This window comes from Enoplosus armatus, chromosome 8, assembly GCF_043641665.1.
Source record: "Enoplosus armatus isolate fEnoArm2 chromosome 8, fEnoArm2.hap1, whole genome shotgun sequence".
Lineage (NCBI taxonomy): Eukaryota > Metazoa > Chordata > Actinopteri > Centrarchiformes > Enoplosidae > Enoplosus > Enoplosus armatus.
The window spans coordinates 8670514-8681857 of NC_092187.1; the positions used below are offsets into that span (position 1 = coordinate 8670514).

At 42.2% G+C, this 11344-nt stretch overlaps 1 protein-coding gene across 2 annotated transcripts; it reads left to right on the forward strand.

The window, feature by feature from the left end:
* The first annotated feature begins 5236 nt into the window (after positions 1-5236).
* On the forward strand, positions 5237-10789 carry actr5 (actin related protein 5). 2 transcript variants are annotated; one of them, XM_070911077.1, is made up of 9 exons: positions 5237-5620; positions 7271-7509; positions 7722-7891; positions 8067-8284; positions 8594-8758; positions 9315-9419; positions 9663-9802; positions 9943-10075; positions 10359-10789. In XM_070911077.1, the coding sequence occupies exons 1-9, from the start codon at positions 5237-5239 to the stop codon at positions 10689-10691; spliced, it is 1887 nt and encodes a 628-aa protein (XP_070767178.1). In that variant the 3' UTR covers positions 10692-10789. The 2 variants fall into 2 exon arrangements, with proteins under 2 accessions (XP_070767178.1, XP_070767179.1); XM_070911078.1 differs by having other exon boundaries at positions 9324-9419.
* Positions 10790-11344: the final 555 nt, after the last annotated feature.

An 11344-nucleotide genomic window follows, 5' to 3' on the forward strand; every position in this document is an offset into this window, starting at 1 on the left:
TAAGTATATGGGAAAAAGTATTCTTGGGCCAGTGTGCATCATGTGACGGACCTGGAAGTTGTAATTACAACGTTTGGCCACTTCCGGGGGGCGGGGTGTACTCGCCATGGACAACTTCTTTGTTCTCCGCCCTCCTCAGTTACTGTTGCTATGCTTGTCAAGCATTCCATTCTCTCACAGCACATACAGTTTAAAATGACACCCGTAACAGATTTAGTAGATGATGTAGGTAGCTAGCATAAATGAATGCTAATGCTAAAACTGTGAGTTGGCTAAGAACTCCTCCTTGTTTTTAATGGTGGCTGATTTGTTATAAAACAACAACCATATAAAAGATTCTTTAATATGCCCATGATGGCATGTCCTGGCAAAATGTAACCTTTATCTCACCAACTGATGATCCATGTGGAAGACATGGAAATAAAAGAGAAGCATTGTTTTTGCATTGCAGTGTAGAGCTAGTTAGCCCGAGTATTATCGTATATTCAAATAAAAATGTGATTAAAATACCTTCTAAGATAACTGGATGGTTTTGTGTAAAAACATAGTCTACTTGGAATAGCAACATAGTGGTTAGATTTGTGCTTTAATGTTTTCTATATTTTCTAACAGTATACTTCACTTTTACATATGAAAAGGATTTGAGGATGAGCCATAACCAGTTGTTTGAGTTTGGCAAATGTAACACTATCTAATACAAGTTTGGCGAGTTGCTGGAGTGTAAACCTCGCCAAACCAAATGAAGACAGGACACAGCCGCTATCATGACTCTAAACACTGAATTAGCATCTTTGCTCCCACAGGGTGTATTTTTCAGGTCCAGAATGGTGCTTTTTCTAATGCAAACTGTAACTTAAAAAGTTACGAAAGCTAATGACATAGCCCTTGGCCTTGAAAGTAATGCTAGGTTACCACTGTAAGCTAGTTAGCCATGCATGCCAACATTTGCAGGTTTGCAGGTTACGTTACAGGACACGGACAATTTTATCCATTCCTTGCACTTTTCCTTGTTTTGTTGGGTTTGTAAAGGCTTAAAAAAGACACAACCCTCCAAGCTCTTTAAATACTAAGTATCACTCTTATTAGAGCCCCATGCTCCCAAGAGTACCTAGCTACCAACATAATGGCAGAACTCCACAAGAGGAACCTCTGCAGTTGACGGGAAATCATGTGACCTCAGCAGCGGAAGTTGACGTTTCTTCTTATGTTTTTTTCCCCTGTGCACTATGTATTTTCTCCATCGGTATACCTACGCTCACTGGATTCTTCGATACATTAAAGTTTGATAGATAACATTGAATAAAGAAATGCCAACTTGTAATAGACTCTATATCTTACTGTTGTTAAATTCCTCCGGCCACTAGTGGACACCTGCGCATTGCAGATGTTCGAGCAAAAACAACGTGAAGAAGACCAACTTCCACTGCTGAGATCACGTAATTTCCTGTCAACTGCGGAGATGCCTGTTGTGGAGATCCACCATTTTGTCTGCAGCTAGGTCTCCCTCCATGCACATGGCTTTGGAATGTGTAGAAATCCAAACCTGACAGGCCTGCCATGCCTAGTTACAGATGCTATGATTAGACAATTGTAGTATAGTTGTAATAGTCAAGAACTGGTCAGTTCCTAGCATAGCTCCACCCAACCTGACTAGAGGTCTAATCAGTCAGGGTAATTAAAAACCTCAGTGCCTGTGGGGACCAAACATTACTACAATTTTAGATGCTTGCTTTCTAAAGACAGTGGATGAATATATTGATACTGTACAGACATATTCATCTTGTAGCTATTTATCTTATCCACTGAACAAGACAGAGATTGCCAACATGAAATACACACACACATAAAAATAAATTTGAATATTTGTATTTTGAGAAATACCCTTCTCACACACACAGTCACATGCATGCACGCACATACTCACACACATGAATGCATGAATAGTGACAGGTGCACAAACACATTAATCACTCTATGGCCCAAAAAGATCTGCTGGGCTTACAGGGCCAGAAACTGAAGAGAGCGGTAGTGACAGACTCTGTGTGTGTGTGTGTGTGTGTGTGTGTTTGTATGTTAGGGAGAGAGAGAGAAAAAGACAAAGAGATAGAGTGTACCGGTATGTATGTGTACAGTGTGTGTGCAGGCGTGACAGGGTGCGGAGGAGAGTCATGGAGGTTGCAGGGTGTTTTGTCCGCAGAGTGGCTCTGATATATCAGAAGTGCTCAGAGTCAGGGTTGTTACATAAACCTCTCTCTCTCTCTCTCTCTCTCTCTCTCACACACACACACACACAGTGCTTTCTTTTCTTTTGCCTGTTTCTAGCGAGTCACTACCACATTGACAGATTAATTTGTTAACTTACAGGAGTTTTTGTTTCTTTGAATTAATGCTATGAACAGGTGAACAAAGAGAGACTGGTTCGCCTAGGCAATGCTATTCTTAATTATGGTCATTCCAATAAATTTTATTTTAATTGCTAATCCTATCCTGCATCATAATGACACAAGACAGCTGAAGCTATTCCAGTATGTACACTGATGTTTATAAAAGAAATGTCTGTGTTGTCATGACTACGAAATGGAAATGATTCCAGAATGTAGTGATTCACACTGACAGATGTTTTTTCCCGTCAGAATGTTGTCACTGAGAAGTCTGAGAATATGTTCTCGAAGAGAGCTGGTGGTGGAGGGGTTGCTAATCCCTGGAGTCGATGCTTAACTGTGAGGAAAACACATGACTGTGCCATTACTGGCACTGTGAGCAACGTAAAAAATAGACACCGTAGTAATTAAAAAGAGCACATGAAAATGAATACTTTTTTAACAAAACAAAAAATAGAATAAAGAAATTATGTAATTAGTGCATTACTATTCATAAATCCTAAATATGCAGCAGTTTCCTGTATTTAACATTTTATTTTCCACTCACTTCTCCACAAAATCACTCGACCAAAAAAAAAAAAATACAATTAATAGCCTAATTAAAACAAAAAAAAATGAAATACATGATCAAATCGTTGCATTATTCACAAACACTAAATTGACCCTATGTCTAACATTGTATTTCCCCCTCCTTCCCCACCCTGTCAGTGGGAAATAACAGTCTGTTCATTCCTCCACAAAATGGAGGCTGCTTGGCATCATGCATGGCAGTCCCAGAGTGCTTGTAGCCTATTAGTTCCCCTGCGCCTCATCACCGCTGCCTGGATGACAAGCACAACAAGCAGAGAGCTGTGAGCATCACGCACGGACAGCGACACAATGTCACGTCTTGCCTCCTGGAAGGAATGGACCCCAGTGTGTGTGTGTGTTAGAGAGGAGAGAAACTAGATGGGGGTGTATTTAAATTTGAGTTTGTGACCGTATGTGCATGTGTGTGTGTGGGTGGGGATGTGATTGTGTGTGTGTGTGTGTGTGTGTGTGTGTGTCTTAGGTATGTAACCATGTGTATGTATGTGTGTGTGTTTGAGAGGGTGAGCTGACCCAGATCTGCTTATTAGCATCAGGAGGAGGGGGACGGCAGTCACTTAGAGCTTTGTGCCTGAGCAGTGAACTGTGCTCGTGCTTCAGTGACACACCATCAAGCTTCATACAGTAACACCCCTCCCACGCACACACACACACACACACACACACACACACACACATACATACACACTTTCCTTCGTTCATCCTTTTCATCCTCTGCTCCCATATATCTGCGCTATCCAGGAAATAAACCCACTCAAACCAGAAAACACACTTTCCCCACTATTGAATTGCATATTCTTCTGGCTACGAGAACCTCAAGGCAAAACAATGGCAATATTATAGAGACACAAATACTGTGAAAACACTGTGTCATGTGCAATACTTTATAAACAAAAAAAAAAAAGTTCTAAGGGGTGGAACACTGCATTTGTGAAGATGGATCTGCATATTAACCTTGTAGCATTGACAGACACGAACTACTGTAAGTTTGTGTGCAATCTACTTTAATTATTGTATTTTCAGTTTTCTATTTAAACAAAACATGGCAAGAACAATAATAATAGCTGACTATACTGTACTTCACACCAGCAGTTACTCTTCATCCATTAGAGAAATGGGAATTACATTGGATCCTGCAATTCAGGACAATCAAAAATCTGAGTGTGAGATCTCCAACATGAACATGCGCATTGGCTGTGTGTTCTGAATTGAAGGCGACTGGGATGTACAGTAGCTTACATGGGCAGGTGTCCCACATCACCAGCTGAGGCTTCACTCAGTCAGCTGAAAGTAAGAGGAGGGCAGACAGAAAGAAAATCAGGGATCTCAGGGCCTGAGGGAAAATGTCTGTTCACATGGTTTAAATGTAGCTTAAAAATGGACTCATCCATTTATAGCATATATATTCAAATTTGAGGTGATGAGTGATGATAAGAAAATGGCAGTGAGGCTTGAAACACGTCTTTTAGTGTGCATACAGATTGGAAATGGCTCCATCGATAAATGTTTGGCTATTTTTTATGGCTGCATCATTCCATGAAATTGAGAGTTTGGGGTCTCTACCAGAATTTAAAATCAAGTTCTTTGGGCTTAAAAAAGGGGGCTGCACAGCATGAGTTTGTACCGACTGGCCAAACAATGAGTCAGTGCAGATTTAAGAGGTAAAGAGGTCTACCTCGTGTAAATGGCAATTGCAATTTTCTACATAGCAGTTTATATTTCTTAAAATATTTGAATACGAGATACGCATTTATGATGCATATACAGTGTGACTTAAATAATAAGTAACAGGCCCTATCCGAGAGCTTGCCTACCTAATAATGGATGAATCAGTGTGTCTCATCTCACAGGGACTTATGCTTACATAGAGTATAGTACGACCCCTGGTGGAGAAAGGTATACATATTTTTCAAAATTAATATAAATATTAAATGCGGATTGTATACATACACAATGTATCACAAACCTTATTTGCAGTGCAGGTATGATTAGCTGAAAATTAAAAAACTACGTCATAAAAATTAACTACGGCAGAAATTTTGTTTGCCACATTTGAATTTTTTAAACAATAAAGCCAAAATATTTCATTTTACTAGTTTATACAGACTTAACGTGCCACTCGGATTTCTTTCTGTATTAGTCTATGCAGATTCACTCGGATAACATGCCTGTATGTTGAAATGGTTTATTTAAAAAACTATTGGGAACTGTAAGTCGATAACACCAAGCCTCCACACGGCTGTATTTTACAGTGACACGCTTTCAAAATGGCCTCCAAGGGGGACCCGGTCTTTCAAATATTCTCATTTCAGGACTGTAAATCCTCTCCTGACCCGATTTTTGAGCTCCCCGCCCAGTGCCTGGCCCCTACAGCGGTCCCGATAGTGATAGATAACGGCTCCTTCCAAACCCGAGCCGGCTGGGCGGCTCCAGCGGCGGACTTGGAGTCTCCGCGGCTGCTCTTCAGGTCGGTGGCGGCGCGCAGCCGAGGGGCCGCCCGCAGCGAGACCCAGATCGGCAACGATATCCCCAACCTGGAGCCGCTGCGGTGGCTGCTGAAGAGCCAGTTTGACCGAAACGTGGTGGTGAACTTCGAGATCCAGGAGCTCATCTTCGACTATGTGTTTACACACCTGGGCATCGCCTCAGAGGTGAGTGGTGGGCGGTGACTGACGTGACTGTGTCCGCTGGTGTTGGTGGCCAAAATTTATATCGAGAAGAAAGACGCTGAAAATGTCATAATTATTTATTATGCCATTTCTTTTCTTTTCCCATAATGCCTTTTCAAAAAGAGAAGAAACACTTGGCGATTTGGCATACTATTGATTTCTTTTCTACGGAGCCCCCTAAGGATCATGGCGAGATTTTTTTTTGAGGACTATCTTTGCGTTACCTCTCAATAAGTTTGCGTTCCCCCTGATAACAGCAACAGCTAGTGTGTTGGTCCAGTCCAGCTAAAACACACTGTCAGTTCAGGGAAACACTCTGTAGGTACTACAGAAAGGAGAGATGACACTTTACATTTTGTATTTGTTGCTCAGTACTGCTTTCTAAAAGCCCATCTCCGACAGTAAATAGCCACTGTTCTCCCTGGCTGCGGTGGTTGAAGCTGTGGATATGGTTATTGCTCGGGCATTAGTGGTTAAATCTATGGTGATGTGGATATGGCTATGGTAGCTGTACTGTGACTAGTCTTTACTGCCATTACCATTAGTCAAGAAAGCTTCTTTAAGTCAAACGGGATTTGACAGATATGTTACCAATACAGTGTTAGTCACAGCCAAAATCATAACCAAAGCACAGCAAAGGCTACAGCCACAATCACAGCAACAGCCAAAGCTAGGTCATCCTATGGACATAGTCATGTAATCAACAGCTTCTGTACAGCCTGCCTCAATCAGCCTCGGCCGAAGTCTGTCAGAGAGCGGGATCACTAACTGTGCTAGTTATTTATCCAGCTGCAACTGTATACAGACTTACAGCTGAGCAGCCACAGCTGAAGGTGACCCGCTCGCGCTGTGGTCACAACCGGCGGCGGCTGTGACCCTTGGGGGGCTTCACACAGTCTAGACTAAACAGGTAATACATTATTAGGTTTAGTGTTGTATAAACATTTCTATCTACCATTTCTAATGACAGCCATGTGTTTTTTGAGTTTAATAATAATTTGCATATATATATTCTGTTGGTAGATTCATAGTTCAATCATCCAGGTTATCAGTAGAATGTCTAATTTGTAGAAAGGATTTATTGGCCCATATAGTTTTGGGGAAAGTGGAGATTATGTAAATAGGATCTTCAGTCTCAATGTGTTTTTTGCTGAGAGAGATCAGACTAATGACTAATATTATTAGTGAAACAGATTTAAAGGGGAAAAAACGGATCATGAAGAGAAAAATGAATGAAGAAAGTTGTTTATGGTTCTCTTGGCAGTCAGACCTAAAGATCCACTATTTGTTAAGTAGATGGTGAATCAGAAAACAAACAAAATCTAAAACTTGGGAGTGATACTCTTGAGTTGGTTCTGTCATCTGTCTGTCCACTTTGGTATAAAACTGCAGTGATGTGATACGGTTTCAGAGCGGTCTTCTCAGCTGAATCTTCGAATCAATAACAGATCCGCAAAGGCTGGTCTTGTGTATGATGTACCCCAAGTGTTTTTTGTAGCAAAATGAGGTGTGTATTAATTACAGCAATGCAGACTGGTAATTTTAGCCATTTCTGTTTTATATGCAACGTTAAACAAGCTCCTCTTGACAACCAGATGATCAGTCAGTAATACTTTCCCCATGCTTTTGTAGGGCAGTGTGGCACACCCCATTGTGCTGACAGAGGCGCCCTGCAACCCGCTGCACTGTCGGCAGATGATGTCAGAGTTGCTGTTTGAGTGCTACCGTGTCCCGTACGTGTCCTACGGCGTGGACAGCTTGTACAGTTTCTACCACAATAATACTCAAAGGAACGTCCAGCCACCACACACTGGCATTGTTCTGTCATCAGGATACCACTGTTCACACATCCTGCCAGTTATCAACGGCAGGTGAGGATTCACAGACTACTGCTTCTGTGTTGTATTTGCCCTTTCAAAGTTCATTTGATATCAACTTACTCACACTATTTTTTCCCCTTAAGAAATACTTTACCTGTCTGCCCTTCTGTCCTGATAGATTTTGACTCCCTTTAGTGCAATAATAGACACATTTTGCACATTTGAAGAGTCTAATTTTGAGTCTAATATGGTTTTGATTCAAGGCTGGATGCAGTGAACTGTAAGCGTGTGAATGTGGCTGGGAGTCAGTCAGCGTCTTACCTGCAGCGCCTCCTCCAGCTGAAATACCCAGGTCACCTCGCCGCCATCACACTCAGCCGGGTGGAGGAACTTCTGCATGAACACAGTTACACTGCTGTGGATTATCATGAAGGTACAGCATGTCAGAGCAAACACACATATATATTGATACACTTAGAGCTTTTTTTGTGCCTGGTGAAGGAGCTAGAAGACAACATGGAGATGCTCAGAAATCCTTTCTTCCTTTTGTCTATACTTACTTTACTTACTTACATACATACTTACTACTTATGTTGCGTTCTCCGCAGAGCTGGAGAAGTGGCGCAGCCCAGAGTTTTATGATCGGGAGGTTCACCGTATGCAGCTTCCCTTCTCGGGTAAGGTGCCGGGTGGCTGTGTGAGCGTGGAAGAGAGGCAGGAGAGACGAGCTCAGCAGCTTCGAAGGCTTCAGGAGATCAACGCTCGGCGGCGGGAGGAGAAGCTGCAGCAGGACCAAGAGAGGCTGGACGGACTTATGGCAGTACAGGCAAGGGATCTACATTATCATTTACAGTTTATTCTAAAGCCCTTCAGGTTTTTCAAATTACATTTCCATGCTTAAGACGAAGGAAAGACTTTTTGACCCATTTACATCTGATAATTACAAGGAGGCAAACTATTAAAAAGCCATTTTTTTTCTAAGGGATTGTGTGTGTCCACTACAACAATAACCATAAAACATCCAAAATAAAAAGAAGCTCTAACTCGATTTTGGATTTGATGTTTGATCTTTGGTTTGATTTTAAAACACAGCCTGTGTGTGCTGCACAGTGACCGTAGAGTTTTGTGCGTGCAGGAGCTGCTGGAGGACGGCCTGTTGGATCAGTTTCACAAGAGCCTGGTGGAGCTCAACATGGACTCGGCTGAGGAGCTGCAGTCGTACATCAACAAACTGCAGCTGGCTGTGGAGCAGGGCAGACAGAAACTGCTGCACAGTGACGGAGCAGAGGGAAAGACGGAGGTGGGTGTTACTCAACCAAATCGGAGAAAAACAGCATTAGGAAATCTCGATTTGTTGTAATATTGTAAGAGCTGTGTCCACATTTTGAGGCTCTGTGTTTGGCAAAACATTTGGATAGTTACAAGTCAAAATGTTTCCTATGGTTGTCTATCAATTCATGTAACAAACTGTTCTGTTCTTTTTTTAGTAGTTATATTAGGTTACCCATGGAAAATATATATAAAATATATGTGTAACTTGAGTGTATAAGCAGTGTTATATTAGCAGTGTTTCTATGTATGTACTGTATCACTTGGCTATAAGCTAGTTATGCAAATGCTTCGGTTGCTGTAACAAGGGAGCAAAGTGGTCAAACTACACTGTATTCCCAACAAAAGTAATGACCTCAGCTGATGAACTCAGCTGAGGTCACATTCAAATGTACAAGTCATTAATTAGGTCTACATGTCATTACCCTGAATGTGCTACGGGGCTCTACAGGATCCGTCCTTGTTTGCTGCAGTCGATGTGCTGCCGCTGACATGAAGCCTGAGGCTGTTCTGTTGCTCTCTGCCAGGTGTCTGAGCTGGAGCAGCCGATGGACGAGGGAGACGGAGTGGCGCTGATGGATCCTGACTTCCCTGAGGACACGCTGCCAGAAAAACCTGCTAATGTGGTTCAGGTAGTGGCACAGAGACACTGGAACTTCCCAGGCAGATATTTAGATCCTCATTAATGCTGTGCAGGCAATTATCTGCCAGTTTGATATGTGGCAGGATGTACGAGAAAACTTTTAGTCCTGTGTTATGTTTTTGTGCCAGAACAGCACTGAAACTAGCTAACTTTGCTCATGAGCTGAAACACTTGGTGTCAATGCTTGTCACACATTAATGTCGGTGAAAATGAACTTTGATCTTGCCTCCAGCCCATGTTCAACATGGCGGAGTACCACCAGCTGTTTGTGGGGACGGAGCGTCTGCGGTGTCCGGAGATCCTGTTCCAGCCCTCGCCGATGGGAGAGGACCAGATGGGACTAATGGAGACGCTGCAGTACGTCCTGGCCAGGTAATTGTACAATGCACACATGGATCATGCAAATTCTTTCTCAGCCTATTATATTTCATCACACAAATACTGCATTTCAACATCTAAACGTAATTTTGTATGTAACAATGTCTTTCTTAATTCTTCTATGCCGCATACAGGTACACTCCAGAGCAGCAGGAGGCGCTTGTGAGTAATGTGTTTCTTACAGGAGGGAACATGCAGTACCCTGGGATGAAGGAGAGAGTGGAGAGGGAACTGCTGGCTATGAGGCCCTTCCAGTCACACTTCAAGGTACACCTTTTTAAAAACCCTATTTATCATTACACGCTCCTAAAGTGTCAAACCATGCTGTTCTGAATTACATCCCACTTCACCTTGTTTCCATGAAAAAAGAGTTTTAAAAATAAAAAAGTTTTTAAGTAAAAAGCATAAAAAGTAAAGTAAGAGAAAATACTAAAATCTAGGGAAACCAGCTACCCTGGCTGACCTGCACAAATGCTTTTCAGACTGGTTTAGATAATCAAGAGATAATCTTCTTGTAAATATATTTGAACTCTGACTGACTCCTTCCCAGGTGACAATGGCGTCGCGGCCGGCCCTGGACGCCTGGTACGGGGCAAGAGACTGGGCTTTGGAGCATCAACCTGGAGGAGGGGGAGGAGCAGCAGAGGGATGGATCAGTAGACAGGACTACGAGGAGAAAGGAGGCGAGTACCTGAGCGAACACTGCGCCTCTAATGTCTTCATTCCCATGAAAATCGCCAAACCAGTCCCAGCTCGCCCCGCCGAGCCGCCCGTTACCACACAGACATCAACTGCTGCTGCTGCTGCTGTCACCACAGTTACGTCTGCCCTGACTCCCTCCTGTTCTGCTGTTGCTGCTGGTGTTTCTATGGTTACCTCCTAAATTGGGATTGTCATGAGTGTCTGATGTTCAATGAATTCCAGAGATGATTTTGAATGATGTGAAGTGTTTACTTTTTTGGAGCATCTATTGTCATTTTCCCAGCATGCCTTTCAACAACCCCCAAAGTGCTGGTGTGAACTTGATGCTTGTTTATTGTTGAGGATTCAGATCGGTGGTCCTGCCCAAACATGATCGTAACTGCAAAGAATATTTTTCAATGTGGTCTGAAATTTAATATAAGCTCAGAGATATAATGTGCATTAACAGCAGCTGTATTTACAGAGTTAAGATATGCATTTTCCCTTTATGTTTATATTCCTGAAAGTCACCATTCTTTAATGTTGAAGGATATTCACTTCCTGTCTGTTCCCAACCTGCAGGGAGACTTCATCTATTCACACCCTCTGTTTCTGGTCTCCTGTGACTTTGTGACTTCTTACTGGAACTGTTTTGGAAATATAATTTTATTTTCACTATGCTTGGTAAAACCAAAAGAGACCGTTCATATTGAATGGTTATGTGATCAAATGAATGATGTTAAAAGGTCTGGTAAGAATATGTCATGCATTACTATGTAAATAGAATTTGTTGTTTTGTATGTTTTTAAAAAATATATCTTCACTGATGGAAACAGTTGTTTGCTTTTGATTGAA

Coding starts and splice junctions, on each gene's coding strand:
- actr5 (XM_070911077.1), top strand. CDS start 5,237: ATGGCCTCCAAGGGGGACCCGGTCTTTCAAATATTCTCATTTCAGGAC. Junction 9,420..9,662: donor AACCTGCTAATGTGGTTCAG/GTAGTGGCACAG, acceptor TCTTGCCTCCAG/CCCATGTTCAACATGGCGGA. Junction 10,076..10,358: donor CCTTCCAGTCACACTTCAAG/GTACACCTTTTT, acceptor ACTCCTTCCCAG/GTGACAATGGCGTCGCGGCC.